This window comes from Bos indicus x Bos taurus, chromosome 3, assembly GCF_003369695.1.
Source record: "Bos indicus x Bos taurus breed Angus x Brahman F1 hybrid chromosome 3, Bos_hybrid_MaternalHap_v2.0, whole genome shotgun sequence".
In the NCBI taxonomy this organism is placed as follows: domain Eukaryota; kingdom Metazoa; phylum Chordata; class Mammalia; order Artiodactyla; family Bovidae; genus Bos; species Bos indicus x Bos taurus.
In genome coordinates, this window is record NC_040078.1 from 34,830,026 (window position 1) to 34,846,437 (window position 16,412).

The window sequence follows — 16,412 nt, forward strand, 5'->3', positions numbered from 1 at the left end:
AATTGACAAGACCTCCAATGATCAGGGATTCTTGGTGGTTACAATAAAACAAACTACAAGGCTCATGGGTTTCAAGGAAGAGAAATTCAGGTAATCTTATGGGAAACAGAGAAATTGCAAGAATATCCACTGACCATAATGGAAATGGCACCCCACTCCAGTACTCTTGCCTGGAAAATCCCATGGAAGGAGGAGCCTGGTAGGCTGCATCCATGGGATCGCTAAGAATCGGACACGACTGAGCGACTTCACTTTCCCTTTTCACTTTCATGCATTGGAGAAGGAAATGGCAACCCACTCCAGTGTTCTTGCCTGGAGAATCCCAGGGATGGGGGAGCCTGGTGGGCTGCCGTCTATGGGGTCGCACAGAGTCGGACATGACTGAAGCGACTTAGCATAGCATAGCATAGCATAACGGAAAACAAAAAAACACAAGAAAGTCAGCCAGAAGCAAGGGAGCTTCAGGAAAGTTGTTTATCATGGTATCCCTTTCACATGAGCATCTTCATGATGACAACTCTACAAGTCTTTTCCATTCTTCTAAGGACTGAACAATTCTTAGTTCTCAGGAGTCAGTATGATTCACTTACATAATTCTCAACATACTTCTTCGATTGACTCCTTCATACCAGACTACATCAGGAGTTACCAACCAACCTAATGAAGTGGCACCCTTATGACTGGTATCTTAATCTACTATTAAAGTATCAGTCAGGGTCCAGTCAGGAGAGAGAAAACACACAGTAATTTGAACAAGGAAAATTTTATATAAAGAATTACTAACCAGTAACAGGGCTACTAAGGGTAAAGAAAGCTCTTAAGAATACAGAAATAGTGGCTATAGGAGCAGTCACTGCCTCTAGGGCTAAGGAAGGGGACTTAAGAGAAAATCTGGAAGAAATTTCCATTGCAAGGCTGAGATCCAGTTTTTGTTGGAGAGGGCGTGGCTGTGATCCACTGAGATCCAGGGCTTGAGAGGAGGTGTCAATGAAACTAGTTAGGAAGCCACCCACTGGGAAGTTGCCAGCTGGAGCACCAGCAAGACAGGCTGGGAAGTTGGCAGGGGGACCAGTGGGCTTGCTGGGAAACCCCTCCTGTGAGGCAACACTGGGTGTCCTACATGCCACAGGCCCCTACACTGCAAAAGAAAAAAAATATCAGAACCACAAAGAGAAGTGCCTTCTTTCTGCAGCAAGCCTCCAGCATCCATTGACAAGCTTAACAAAACTTGCCAACAAGCAAGAGAAGTATCTGAAGGGCTCAGATCCTGTTATTACAAAGCAGAGCAATGACCGGTGGATTTAGCAGCTAGGAAATAGGTAATTGACCCATAAATCAGTGGTAGTCCTACAAGGCTCAATTTAACTCAATTTACCAGAACAGGGGTCAGAGATAAAACAATTTATTCAGGAAGAAATGTTCACTGAACCAGTACTTGGACTGGGTGGATGAGTCCAGCATCTAAGAAATCTCTTTTGGCCCTCCTGAGTAGCAAGCAACTGGTGATTTCAGAATTTCTAAATAGGAGGGTAGGAAGAGAAGGCAAGAGTATTTCTCTTGCATTTGCTCAGCAAGCACTGTCATATTTTTGTTTTCACTTACATTGTTTATTCAAAATGTTAAGAATTTATTTGTGGGTGTCAGCTAAGTCCACGGACTCAATAGAGAAATAATTCAGCTTCCCAATGTCTGAAAAAAGTACTAACAAAGGAAAGCCCACTGTATGGATTACTGGACTTTAGGTATTTGCTGATCAGGGAAGCTGATTAATTTTTTTTGGTCATACCAAGCAGCTCGTAGGATCTTAGTTCCTCAACCAGTGATTGACTCCAGGCCTTAGGCAGTGAGAGCACAGAGTCCTAACCACTGGACTGCCATGAAATTCTCTTTCCTGATTCTTATAATAAAATGTCATGGCTTGTATTATATGAAATGCAAAAGAGGTCAGTTGTTGAATAATTCAAGTTTAACTCACTTTAGACACCACCCTGCTTCTCAATCAGTAAAGAATCTGCCTACCGAACTACAGGAAGAGACCTGGGTTCAATCCCTGGATCTGGAAGATTCCCTGGAAAAGGGAATGGCTACCCACTCCAGTATTCTTGCCTGGAGAATCCCATGAACAGAGGAGCCTGATGGGCTCCAGTCCATGGGGTTGCAGTTAAGACACAACTGAGTGACTAACACATACACACATACCCCCCCAACCTGAGTAATTTTACCTGTGCAATACATTATGGATCATTATTATGAAATAGAAATGTAACAATCAATGCTCTGGGAAACAAGACTAACGGATTTTAAGTCAGCTACGATGGTGATGTTTTTCAGTTGGTTGTATTCATGTTGCCATGTTTCCTGCAGTAACAAACGCTGACGGCCAATTATCCTAAAGTGAAAATGCCACCTCAGAACTATTTGTAAAGTTCAAGATTTCACGATGAGATGAAGGAATTTTAGACTATCAAATGCTCCCTATGCTCTAGTGGTTAGGATTCGGTGCATTCACCACTGCCTGGGTGATTCAATTCCCAGTTAGGGAAGCCATTCTTCTTGGGCTTTCCAAGGGGCACTAGTGGTAAAGAACCTGCCTGCCAGTGAGGGAGATGTGGGTTCAATCTCTGGGTCAGGAAGATCCCCTGGAGGAGGAAATGGCAACCCACTCCAGTACTCTTGCTTGGAGAATCCCATGGACAAAGGAGCCTGGTGGGCTATAAAGAGTCAGACATGACTGAGTTGACTCTCAGGTCCCAAATGTGTTGTTCATTACCAACTACATAATACTGTTTTTTTAAACACAGATTAAAAAAAAAAAAAAAAGGAAAGGAATGGAACAACTGTAGTTCTTTTGAAATTACGAGTGAATTTTAGAACCCTTTTTATTTTTCTAGACATAATCGGTAGGTTTCATTAGATTCCAAAAAAGAAGTCTATGACTCAGGTTAAGGACTACTGCCTTAGAGGATGTAAGAAACTAAACCCAACTAATAGATTATAAATCAGGAGGTATTAAAATGTAAATTTTGTATTAAAATCTTAAGACTAATAACATACTAGCTCATGTACTGGATTTAATTGCAAACTGAACATTAGAAAATAGATGCAAGATGATACATGGAAAAGTGAAATTTTAGTAAATTGAGAAAACTGCAGAGAGGCTGCTGATTATACTGCTAATTATATTAAGCTCTATCAAAAGCTTTTTAATAAGTTTTCTCAAAAATTGCAAGAAACAATCCTGAGATGTCTTTCAGAGCCACTTGTTTTCAGTCTTTTAGAAAGCTATTCTCCGCATTAAGTCATGCATATGTCTGGCATTAATTAGTATTATTTACATGTTTTCCTATATATCAAAATGCTCAAAAGCAAAATGACAGGAAACTAAATGCAGTGATATTTTCACTTCTATTTGAAATAAATTCTTTCCATGTTTTACCAAAATACACCACCAAATTAACTATATTCAAAAGAGTAGCACCATCCATTTAGGTATGCTAAATATTTGTTAAATCTACTGGCTTTCATCATTCAGGAAGTTTTCTAATTTCTACCTATCTAGTGTTCATTCACTTGATACTCAGCTTAAAAGATCATTGAATATTCTACTCTTAAGAGTATTTTCTTAGAATTCCTTCATTTAATGAGATTTTTCTCAAGTTAAATAAGTACAAATGTTAAGCCCACATATGAAGAACTCTGCCAAATGTACTTTGTCCCATTTAATGGTTTTTTGCAAGGTGGCATCTGAGTGCCCATCTCACTGGCCAATATGAATAGTGAGAGAAAACAAATGTTAATATGGTCAGTTAATACTGTTAGAAGACTCCCTTATAGTCCTGTCAATGGCTGATCTTTGGGCCTCTGTTATAAGAATTGGAAGAGTTATTTTTAAAAGCTCTTTCAAGTCCAAATTTTAAATGATTCTAATATATAACCTAATTGCAAAGTCCTGCAATAAGGACGTCTGATGTGAAACTAATTATTCAAACCAAAAACAACCTGTTGATGCAAGTAACACCCAAGGATAAAGGGAACTGTTATTAAGAACTCTAGTAAATATTGCTGGCCATCATGTATGTCTAATTTCATCTACACATTTAAAATTTACTTATCATTTGGGCACTAAGATATCCTTCTGCTCAAAGTGTGACTCTACTAACATTGTATCTATTTCCACAATAAAGTTAACAAAAGGGGGAAGCCAACACCCAGGATAAAGGATTTAATCCAGTAATTTATTCCACACTCATGATCGTTCTTTGTAATCAGAATACAAGTCATAAGAACAATCTATCAAATAATTTGCTGATAATCTTAAATAATGCAGCAAAGCATTACTTTTAATACTTCTCTCTTCTAGATTAAGTTTAAAAACTCAAACAGCAATCTTCATTTTCATAAAAAAAGTTTTGAATTTAAAAAAAGGACACTATATCAAGCTGTTTCATAATTTAAGTATTTTCCATTTATAAAAACACTTTGGAAGCTTGAGGCTTATACCCATTTCTCTACTCACCTGCCCCACCCTCTCCCAATCTCACGTTAGTATAGGGTTGCTGTAAGAATGCTAGGCTTTAGACATTAATCTCTCCTTTAATATAGTACTTTAAAATCTGAAAAATTCAAGAAAAAGATTACATGTCATGTATTTTTTTCAAATAAAAAAGGAAAACTAAGTGAATCAATTTTAGGCATACTAACAGTGTCCCTTTGAGGTAGAATGCTAAAAGGACTTTTGATCAAATCATAGCCTAATTGAAGCCTCTGCATCAGAAACTAACTTCTCATAAATTCTCTCTAAAGGTAACTGTAGAGACTATTAGGTTTAACATATTAACAAGAGCCTTCCAAGACAATATACAGTGGGCAAGAATGTTAATCCTAAAACTGCTGCCTTCATGTACACTGAAAGCATGTTAATTCTCCTATAATAGACATCCTAGATCCATTTTCAAAGTCTTTAGCATTCTATTACGAAAAGCACAGCCATGCTAACTTCAGTACACAAACCATAATCCCACACCTACAAAACAAAAATAGAATTAGTGGCAGTTTATTGCCTTATACAAATTTAACCAACATGGCAACCATGCCAAAGGAATTAAAACATTTTCAGGACATATGTACAGACTGTACATCTCAAAAACAGTTAAACAATAAAATGCAAGAACAATCTGTGCATCATGTATCAAACTCAACAATTGGGTGAAGACATCAATGCAATAAATGGGATTACAAAGGCACTTCCCTACACAAAGAGGAAATGAAAATGCAGCCTACAGGGAGCTTGAAGAGTGCGTAACTACTGCACAATCTCAACTTGGGAGGAAAAAAAAAGCAGATTTAATCCAACGTTTATAGGATTCAATGTGATCCACTTTTACAAAAAAATTGTCACACAGTCTCCTCTTTGTCTTTATGTTGTTTTTCTTGGCTCTCTGTTTCTATGCTTTGGCTCCTTCGGCGATCACGTTTGTCAGACTGGTCCTTGCTATCACTGTGATCTCGTTTGTGGGAACGTTCTTTGCTTCCGCTACGCTTCCTGGATTTTTCTTTGCTGGGGCTATGTTCTCGTTTTCTTTTTTCAACACTGTCAGTTCTTCCTTGACTGCCACTTCTACTTCGTTTGTTTGATTTTTCTTTACTGTCATTTTTATGTTTACTTGATTTCTCTTTGCTCCTGCTTCTACTTCGTTTCCCTGCGTTTCTACTTCTACTCCTACTTCTATGTTTCCTTTCTCTGCTCCTACTTCTACTATGTTTTCTCTCTTTCTTGGAATCTTTTTTGTCATCTCTATGTCGCCTATCATCTTTGTCTTCTTTATGTTTCTTTTCTTCTACCTCACCCCTACTTCTCCGCTCCTTGGACCGTTCTCGTGATCGCTCCTTTTCTCGGTCATTACCTCTTTCCTTATCATAGTCACGGTCTCGTCTTCTACCTCTCTCGTTTTCTTTCTCTCTTTCTCGATCCCTGTCCCTTCTATCCCCTTTCCTATCACGACTTCGACTACGGCTTCTATGTCTTTCCCTACTCCTGCTATGTCTGCGTTCTAGTCCCCGATCAATGCTCCGGGATCTTCGCCTTTCTTTCTCCCTTTCTTTGGCTTCACGCTCTAGTCGCTGGCGTTCTTTCTCTCTTTCTAATTCTCGGTCAAAACTAGAAGACCCATGGCCTTCTCGATGATGGCTTCTACTTCTGGATCTTCTTGGGGACCTTCGTGGACTCAGTGATCTCCTTGGAGACCTAATATTCAGGAAAAAGGAGGAAGGGGAGAAAAAAATTGAATAAAACATAAGTATTACCCACCAAGAATAATTTAAGCAAAATATCTGCCTGTTCTCATTTACAGATGCATAATTTGTTGAACATGCCCTTAAGGGTAGAAAATGGGGAAAAGATGACAAATTATACCTAAGAATGTGATACTAATTTCCAAGAACTTTTGCGTAAAGCACGTTTTAAAGCTACAGTAGCTCAAGGGTTACATTACCTTGAGCGTCTGCGCTCAGCATGTCTGTCTATTTCCTCAGTGCCTTCCTTTCCGTCCTTCTTGATTTTCCTTGGCCTGGTTTTAATCTGTTGATCAATATTTTTCTGAACTGGAACTGGAATTCTCGGAAACAAAGTAGAAAACCACTCCAGTTTTGTGAGAAAAGATCGCAGCATTTCACCAATGGTCATTACGCAGCCTCCACCAGCCTTCACATCTAGGTCCTACAGAAACACAAAAGATATCCTGGCCGTCAAAAAATTTATCTGAGTAAATACAAGAATACTATAAAAAATATAACCATCTTTGGAATCTCAAATACAAAAAAATTCTAACAGAAAAATTTCAATTTGTGTACCTTTCTAATCTGGTAATGAATGATACACAGAAATATCTGGGCTCAGTGTGTGCATGCAGGTGAGAACAAACCCTGCAACCTCATGGACAGAAAGAGAAGTGACCTCTCTCAGTTAAAAAAGAATATGAAACACCCCCTTACATTACTAGACTATTTGGAACAATCAAATTTACATTCCACATACCTACTAACTATACATTTTATTTCTGTGGACACGTTTGCATACATTGTTCCTAGCGGTGTAACCTAGCTACATATGAACTACTTTAAACAGTTCCTGTCTAAAGATTATCTTTTAACAGCTCTAATATAAAATGAAGCCCTAATAAAACTGGAAGCAATAGCAAACCAACTGCCATGAAGCAGTGAGGTTTCTAATTTAGAGTTATGTAGAAAATAAATAAATAAACAAATAATTGGAAACGCATAATCCATGATGACCATTGTCTCTGAAAAGGGTCATTACCGCATGAAGGCCTTCTTGCTATGCCCTCTCACAGCTCAGGACATGTTAGTCAGCTATTGTCAGTCCCAAACCTATAGTGCAAGCACACAAGGAAAGTGAGATTTGTTATCTAAACAGGAAAACAAGAGCTAAAGGTAAAACTGCTTGCACTCACACACATTTAAGTGTTCAGATATACAGTATTTCCAAATATAATCGCTGCAGATATCTAAGGAAGAAAACAATAAGTTAGCTTAAATAGAAAGCCTCAGGTTTGTAAATACAATAAAAAACAGATTAAACAGAAGCATTCAGAAACAAACCTAATACCAATTATGAAGCGGGACATGCTTTTTAAATATAGAAAGGAGAAGCGCCCTAGCCTGAAAAATCTTATCTAAAAAGAAAAAACTTTAAAGATTGTGAGTTATCATCTAACACACTTTTGGCCTCTTCCGAGATAATAAACAGACTGTAAATTGCCTATTTACCAAAAAAAAATGTGCAGAGAAAAATTCCCCATGTCTATATGAGTGAGATTTTTTTAGTTGTGCGTGTAGTAATAAAAACACACCAGAAAGATTTCCATTAGGACTATCCTTTAATACAACCAATTCTTTGGATACACTTTAAATAGGACTACTAAAACACCACTCAGTTTACTTTATGAACCTTAAAACAAAGTGTAATGGTGGGGATAGATATATGGACACTGATCATTATCAAGGTCTTTTTGTGATTTTGGACTTTAATACATGTATGATTTAAATCTGACACAGTAATGTCTTCTGAAGTACTTTCTGAACAAATGTAACAAGTTCAAACTTAAGCTTGAATGCTAAGTTTTACATTAAAAAAAAAAAAATTCTGAACTACTAAAGAGAGGTTTCTTTCTGTAAACATATATAGTATAGTAAGAGTTAGAAAGCTGGGACTGAAATAGTCTGATCATGTTGAACAAGTGATCTAAACCCTCACCCTATTTAAATTCCACGTAGCTCTAAAATTCTGCACTTCTATGCAAATGGAAATATTACTATTTGGAGGAAGTTATAGGGTAAAAAACCGAAAAGTCCCAGAATATACATGTAAAAAAAAGCAATAATTACTATTTCTATGTGCATGTCTTACCACCTCAATCTTGAACATGGCCAACTAAAAAGTCACTATCAACTGTACAAGTCAAGATCAATACACAGAACACAACTAGGAAGAGAAAACTTTCAATAGTTAGCAAAATAAATCTAAACAATTTAAAAATGTGAAAACAAGACTTAAAATTTAACCTAAGACATATAAAATCCACCCTAATTTTAGTAACAGGACATTAATTCCAAAAGTATGTGAGTGAAATAAGTTTAGGTACAGAAAATTCTGGAAGATGTTAAATCATCAATAAATAAAAAATATTAAAAAAGAATAATCAGAAGAAAATTAATTATTACCCTTGTTGACATACCTCTTCATCATCAAGGAAGGATTCAAACCAGTCCCACAGATCTGTAGGGGGCTGTGTGTACCTAGAATCACAAAAGACTGATTAAGCCTAAGTCAATTAAAATAAGATATTGAAAATGTAGAGAAACGTATGCTCACCTTATATACATAAATCCAAGGGCTCTAATATATGGAGAGTCTGTGTGTGTTATAAGACCCATCACTTGCTTGCGAGTTAATTTCAGAGTAAATAATTTGTATAACAGGCAAAAAGCTGTAGAAACAATTCCTCCTGTTCCAACACCTCGAACCTTTAAGGGAAAGAATTAAGAAAGTGGTAAAGTAATTAACAGAGATACTTAATACCAATTGATTAATCCTGTTAGGTATTAATACAAGATATAATCCAGAACTGAGAACAGACCATTAAAAAAAAAAAATGCTTTTCTAACCCCAAGGAACACTTGAATTTAGATTTTTAAAAAACATTAATTGTAACTTGGTATGTAATTGACAAACTTTTAGTTTTCCAAATATAAACTTAGTTATTAGACACAGAAAAACTGAAAAATGCACGTACTTCTACTTACCCCTCCGCACATCCCTGTTTGACCAGCTGTTTTCCTGCTTCCTTTCTCCCATGGTTCAACATGCGTGACCTGAAAGTAGAAAAGAGAAACACAACAAACATTCATGCTTTGAATTTTTAAAAAATGATTCAAGTAAACCCCAATCCATAACAGAGCAGCTCTTCCCAAAGTTTGGAAGTTGGGCATTTTGACATGATGTATATGTTTTGTTTACATACATTTTAAAGTATGTAAACCATCTCTGAAAACTGCTTAGATATTTATTTTAAATAGCACCAATAAAGCAACCTAGGGTTTAACAAAACCTCAACAACTTTACACAGCAGAAATCCCATTAAACTAGCTTTGTAGGAAGCAGATACAGGTGGAGATATGAAATTTCTAGTCTTACACACTTAAAAATTGATATTCAATTTTGTATTATGAATTACTTAAAAAAATAAAAATCCTCATTTTAAAATGGATTAAAGCCCCAACTTATAGCAGAAAGTATTAACAAAGTTTAAGTATTAAAAAAAAAAAACAAACTTTAAAATACCCTTAATATTTCAATTTCGTGGTGATTTAAAATTCCACATTATAAAATAAAGAAAAAACTTGAAAGAATTTAAAAAATACAAAAAAGAAAAAATGAAGTATGCTAAAGTAGTAACAAATTACTTCTGAAGCAAAATCATGAAACTTTATATTTACACACTTTTTTAAAACCATGATCAAGCATTATGTTCATTTCTGACTAAAGATGAAATTACAAAGGCCATACCTACACACAGATTATTCTAGTTACTGTATATTTTCAGCCTGATTATGTGAACCAATTCAATTTTCCCCCAAAATATAAACTGGGTCAGAAACGGTAAGTATAACTTGCATTGTCAAGTATATTCAAAGATACAGATCTTTGCTAAAGTGGGGCACCCTATAAAAACAATATATTTCACCTAAAAACAGCAAAGAAAGATTAGCTGTACAACAGATATAACAAAGGTGTTTTGGAAAAATAAGATCCATATTAGTTTCTTAACTTGAAACAAAACCAAATGGTTTTGAAATCCTGTTCTTTTACTACATATTTCTAAAATTTTACTTCCACCCATCCATTATTACATGAAACAGTCCTTGTCAGTGACTCAGACAGAAAAGCATGCATTTAAATGTAAATACTACACTATTTTGCTCAGTGGACTAAGCTGCACTGCTTGAGAGTTTTATTTCCTTCCCCCACCTTGCTGTGAAGAGATGTTTCAGTTCCTTAAAGGCTAACCAAAGGGGTAGATGCCATACAAAATCGACTTACAAAATAGGAAGCCTATATATTTCAATGATTATTTCATCTGGATAACAAAACCCGAGTCTTCAATTTTATAATTAAATTTAAATAATTTGTAGTAGAATCTTGAGTGTTTCAAGACACAGTATGTAAAATTTGAAAACAAGCTTTTCCCTCAATCCTATTAACATTTGCCTAGGTTATTAAACAGAACCTGCCACAAAAAGCAGGAACCCGACCTCAACTGAATAAGGGTTAAATATTCACCACATTGTATCCACACTGAAAAAGGCCTTACCTTAAAAAAAAAAAAAAAAAATCTAGTTCACAATATTACAATTACTTACAATACTTTATTAAGAGTACACCGAAATTTCAGTTTACTTTATATACCCAAAGTTGAACTATATTCTCAAAATAAGATCTCTTATCAAAACCAACTAGTATCTCAAAATCCTTTAATAAGCTATTCACTTATTAGGGGGAAAGGTGGAAAAAAACGTAACCTGAAGGCGAATAAGGAAAATTTCCTCTCTTAAGACCTCTACAGATATGTTCAGGTCAGGGAAGATACTTTATGTGGTCTGTCAAGTGGTTTTTAGGAGTTAATACAGATAAAACGTGTTGTATTATGTCAGATGTCTTAGTTTAAGTATTTAAAGACCTTTAAGATTTACTGATATTCTTTAATAGTATAAGTTTACCTTAGGAGGCCTGGAAGATAATTTTTAAAAACTACATAATTTTTAGGTAAATGGAGAAAGCCTACCAAAATCGTGAGGAAAAGACCAAAACCAATGGTCAAAAAAAAAAAAAAAATCTAAGTAGCCGTTCATGTAACCCGGGAAATGCATTTATGGCGATTGAGCATGATTAATAATGCATACCTCTACCTGCGACCCTGGGCTGCTCCGAGCCTCGCTGCAAGACTGAGTCAATCCTGCTAACGAAACAAGAACTGAGACAAGAGTGCAGTGAGGAGGCGCCAGGTGAGCTCCCCAGCACAGCCAAGCCAGCACCGACCCTGCCGCAGAAGCCCAGGGCCCAGATAATTCTAAATAAGCCCAACGCACAGGTGACTGTAACCACTCACTCCTGACCTCCTGCTGCTAAAATTTCCAGGCCTTCGGTACATCTTTTCCACTTGCACCTCTCCACCCTCGACCCTCCCACCCACCCGACACACACACTGACCATTTCCCTGTCCGGATAGTGAATACCAACAACACGAGGCCAACATTGAAGTCAATACATGAACTGGCCCGGGGTGAGCGGGAGAAGCACCAACAAGTTGGCGCTAAGCAGATCCACGTCAAAAGAAAGAAATTTAAACTGTAAACTGGAGAGGCTTCAGTTACTCGTTTCTCCTCTCCCCCAGTCCTCCCGTCCCAACTCCCCCAGGGGCGGGCAGGAGGTTGGGGGAAGAGAAAGATCAATGGCGGCGGGCTCTCCCGGCCCTAAAAATCTGAAAAGGAAATGAGAGGGCGGCCCCGGTTTGACCCCTCCCTGGCAAACTACAAGCCACAGCTCCCCCTCCGTTCAACCTTTCCTCATCTACAGATCATCAGACCTCGAGGGCCGCCTCCGCCCGTTTCCTCCATACCCCTTCCTCGGAACTTAACATCCCCCCCACCCCGCCAAGTCTAGACGCTTCGTACCTTAAAGTAGATCTCGTCCACCACCTCGTGGTAGGTCTTGAGCTCGTACAGCTGCACTTTAAAGTAAGGCGACGACAGGATATTGGTCAAGATCATGGGGTTGAGGTTCATAGTCTTTTCGTTGCCCCACAGCGGCAGCACATTGCCCTGCTTGCCCGAGACTGCCGGCTTGGTGGTGCCGCCGCTGCCGCACTGCTGCTGCTGCTGGGCTGCGGCCGCTGCCGCCTGGTGCTGCGGCTGCGAGTTGCCTGTCAGCGCGGGGCTGTTGTTAGCCATGTTGCGGCGGAAGGAAAGAGGGAGGGAGAAGGGAGGGGGAGGCGGCCAAGCTCAATCTCGCTCTTCGGGACAACGGTCCGGGACCCTACTCCATGGAACGCCGTCGAAGAGGGGGCCGCCTCGCTGTCCCCCAGCTGGGTGAGGGAGGGCAACCGGGACGTAAGAGACGGACCCCTGGTCGAGAGCAGACGCCGAATCGCGGGCCTCGAGAACTCCAAGCAGACACCGAGCCGGCGGCCTGGGAGCGCGCTCTCTTCCGCCAACTGCCCCTGGGAGCAAGATGGCGGCCCCGGCGGATGTGACGCAACACGCCCCAGAATTCCAAGCTTAGCCGACGGCCAGTCAGAGACGCCCAGGTGGGCTCGAGATTCCTCTTCCCAGTTCCGCGAGTTCCGCGCGCACTGCTGTCGCGGCGCTGGCCTCCATTGCCCAGCTCTTAGGAGACTAACACTGGGGATTTGGCTGCCAGGGGAGGGGGTTGTCGGTCTGGTCTGTATGTTGCACTGCGGCCCGGGTTTCTCCTTTCGGAAGCTGAGCGGGAAGGCGTTCGGAGGGCTGTGTGCTTGCAAATTCGTGACTCGTGATTCCTGTGCAGTCTCTTGGGTTCACAGTTTTCGTATTCTCTGATAGGACCGCATTCATTCATGTGATACCGATGCAAAGTCGTCCGCCAGGCTGTAGTGTCTGACCAGAGGTCTTATTATTGGAGCCTAAATTTATTCAACAGTAAGGTCGAGATAACATTTTACTGGACTGTTTAAAAAAGAAAAAAAAAGGCATTTTAGCATTAAAAGAGCTGCTGTACCTGTAGCGCCGTTTTGTTACGTGACTTCTATTTGAGTACTTCCATTGTGCCGATGCACTCCGACTGGGGGAGGAAGAGGTGGAAGAAGCTGGTGGGTGTGAAAATGAGTCAGAATCGGTCTCACTTTTCAAAAGCTACTGTTAACCTAGAGAAGATTTATGGTGTTTGGGAGCTAAGAGGAGGCTAAAAAAGGCAGTAAAGTTTGTGCAAGTATTCATGGACTGGGCAGTTTTATAAACGGAAAGCAGCCTGAGTATCCATAGAAGCAAGGAAGATCAAGCTCAGTAGGGGGTAGTCTCGCAGACCGAGGCCAGGAAATACACTTATGGGGGAGTAACGACTGGATAGGAATTGGACCACCTAAGTGCCTGGACGGAGAAGGCAATGGCACCCCACTCCAGTACTCTTGCCTGGAAAATCCCATGGACGGAGGAGCCTGGTGGACTGCAGTCCATGGGGTCGCTGGGAGTCGGATACGACTGAGCGACTTCACTTTCACTTTTCACTTTCATGCGTTGGAGAAGGAAATGGCAACCCACTCCAGTGTTCTTGCCTGGAGAATCCCAGGGACGGGGGAGCCTGATGGGCTGCCGTCTATGGGGTCGCACAGAGTCGGACACGAAAGCGACTTAGCAGCAGCAGCAAGTGCCTGGAATGCCAAGATGAAACATTAGTAATTTAATGGCATTTAAACCCAAGAGTTACAGCTATGACTTCAAAGTCACCTTCGATGCTAATATGCCAAAGTCTCTGGTTCCAATTCATTCTTCACAGTGTTGCCAGAGTCATCCTTCGAAAAGCGCCGCACTCCTTACTCAAAACCTTGGATGCTCTCAGCGTTATCCTAATTGCCAAAATCCAAGGACATTTTCCATTCTCCATCCTATTTGGTTTCTCATTGTGACACTTTAATCATTTAGTCTTGCCTAGAAACTGTTGAAGTAGGAAGTTTGAAGGTGGAGTTTTTAAGTATTTAAATTTTTTATTATGTATTGGAATATAGACTGTTGCAGTGTTGTGTTCCTTTCGGGTGAACATTGAAGGGACTCAGCCATACCTATACATGTATCCACTCTCCCCCAAACTCCCCTCCCATCCGGCTGCCACGGAACATTGAGCAGAGTTCCTTGTGCTATAAAGTAAGTCCTTAGTGGTTATCCATCTGAAATGTAGCAGTGTGTATATGATCATGCCAAGCTCCCTAACTGTTCCTTCCCCCTGTTCTTACCGCCACCCCAAGCTTAAGTTGGTTCTCTGTGAGTCTGTTTCCTAAGTTCATTTGTATTTCTTTTTAGATTCCATATATAAGGGATGTTATATATTTTTCCTTCTCTGTCTGACTTAATTGAAGGTGGAGATCTTAAGTTCAGTGGCCTAGACACAGAGGAGGGGAAAAGGATAAGACAGAAACTGGGGAAAATCCACACTTGGATGAAGTTGAACCAGTAGGAGACAGTGGTATGACAATGCAAGGAAAGATGAATGAGAAATGATTAGAGTGATTAGTATTTAGAGCTGAACAGTATGTAAGTAATCATCCTGTCTAGTTCCTTTATTTATACCGGAGAACTAAAGCTTTCAGAAGTGGTTGTTAACTTCCTAGTAGATCTTGTTTTTCTATACATTAGTATAGACTTACTTCCCAAGGGAAATAGATGATCCCAAATTTTAATGAATTACTGTTAAAAATAGCATGATAAAAAATTTGAACCCAGTTCTTCCTTTATGTGTATTTTTTTGCCTTGATAATAAGTTTATTAAGTTTACTCAGTGACATTAATTGCCAAATCCTAATCTTTTAAAAATTCATTTACCTCTAGACTTTGAGTGATAAAGCTTAGTAGAGAGATTGAAGTTTGATGTCAAAGTTTCAGTGGCATCAAACTAAGTATTAATATCAAATCAGGTATTAGGATAAAGTGCTTGACATATTCAATGAATCCCTAAAACAGCCTGAATGTATAACTATTATCCCCATTTAAAAAGTTATATTTAACTTAGGAATACTACACTGCACATAGATAAAGCTGGGAAGTTTGGTTTGCTTCATTTTGATACATGTACACTTATTGTCTTAGTCTTTGCAGGCTATAAAAAAAAAATCACAGACTGAGTAACGTATTAACAACAAAAATTTATTTTTTACAGTTCTGGAGAGTCCAAGGCCAAGGGAAAACTCTCTTCCTGCTTCATGGTTGGCCCCTTCTAGCTATGTAATCACAAGACTGAAGTGATGTGGAAGTTCTCTGAGATTTCTAAGAGCACCAACCCCATTTGTGAGGGCTCCTCCCTCATGATTTAAGTACTTCTCAAAGGCTCCACCTTCTAATATCATCATCTTTGGGGATTAGGGTTTCAAATTCTAACTTCAAGGGTTAGAACTTTGAGAGGGACCCTTAGGTCTACCTCAGTACCCGTTAAACTATCATCACAATCAAGGTAACAATCATACATCACCCCCAAAGTACTCTTGTGTCCTTTTGTAATCCAGTCTCTCCCTCCATCGCCATCCCTAGCAATCACCTTCTGTCAATATATATTAGTTTGCATTTTCTTGAATTATAATAAATAAACACATACACTAGGTTCCCTTTTTACCTGGCTTCTTTGACTCGAAATAATTTTTATATTCATCCTTGTTGCTTGTATCAGTTGTATGTGTGCTTGTTTTGTTTTTTTACTGTGTAGTATTCCATGGTATGGAATTACTGCTGTTTGTTTACCCAGTTATCTGCTGGTGGGCATGTGGATATCTAAGTTTTGTCTATTACAAATAAAGTCACTATGACTATGAACATTTGTGTACTAGTCTTTGTGTAGATGTTTTTGTTTCTCTTGGTGAATACCTAGACATAAGACTGACTGAGTCATATGATAGGTATATGTTTAACTTTTTAAGAAACAGCCAAACTGTTGTGCAAGGTGACTGTAACATTTTACATCCACACCAGCAAAGTCGTGAGAGTTCCAGTTGCCCCATAAACTCATCAACACTTAGTATGAGGATTTTTTTTTCTTTATTTTAGTCATTCTAAAGGGTGTGCAGTAGTATCTCACTGTGGGTTTAATTTACACAATTAAC

The 16,412-nt window shown here is 39.1% G+C and overlaps 1 protein-coding gene and 1 long non-coding RNA gene across 3 annotated transcripts; one reads left to right on the top strand and one right to left on the bottom strand.

Annotated features, from left to right (window-relative positions):
• Nucleotides 1-4,214: 4,214 nt before the first annotated feature.
• PRPF38B (pre-mRNA processing factor 38B) lies at nucleotides 4,215-12,804 on the bottom strand. 2 transcript variants are annotated; one of them, XM_027536337.1, is made up of 6 exons: nucleotides 12,250-12,804; nucleotides 9,322-9,390; nucleotides 8,891-9,042; nucleotides 8,754-8,814; nucleotides 6,492-6,715; nucleotides 4,215-6,244 (listed from the first exon to the last, which is right to left on the bottom strand). In XM_027536337.1, exons 1-6 carry the CDS (start codon nucleotides 12,523-12,525, stop codon nucleotides 5,395-5,397), a joined length of 1,632 nt encoding a protein of 543 aa, XP_027392138.1. In that variant the 5' UTR covers nucleotides 12,526-12,804; the 3' UTR covers nucleotides 4,215-5,394. The 2 variants fall into 2 exon arrangements, with proteins under 2 accessions (XP_027392138.1, XP_027392139.1); XM_027536338.1 differs by lacking the exon at nucleotides 12,250-12,804 and adding an exon at nucleotides 11,786-12,059.
• A 1,626-nt stretch (nucleotides 12,805-14,430) lies between these two features.
• On the top strand, nucleotides 14,431-16,125 carry LOC113889536. The gene is made up of 2 exons (XR_003510281.1): nucleotides 14,431-14,469; nucleotides 15,479-16,125. It is a non-coding gene; the product is annotated as an uncharacterized LOC113889536 (long non-coding RNA).
• Nucleotides 16,126-16,412: the final 287 nt, after the last annotated feature.

What these genes read in the sequence shown, in the direction of transcription:
- PRPF38B (XM_027536337.1), bottom strand. Translation starts at nt 12,525, where the DNA reads ATGGCTAACAACAGCCCCGCGCTGACAGGCAACTCGCAGCCGCAGCAC. An exon ending in TGGACGAGATCTACTTTAAG is followed by an intron (nt 9,391 to 12,249) that starts GTACGAAGCGTC and finishes TTCTACTTTCAG; the next exon opens with GTCACGCATGTTGAACCATG. An exon ending in AAACAGGGATGTGCGGAGGG is followed by an intron (nt 9,043 to 9,321) that starts GTAAGTAGAAGT and finishes TTTCCCTTAAAG; the next exon opens with GTTCGAGGTGTTGGAACAGG.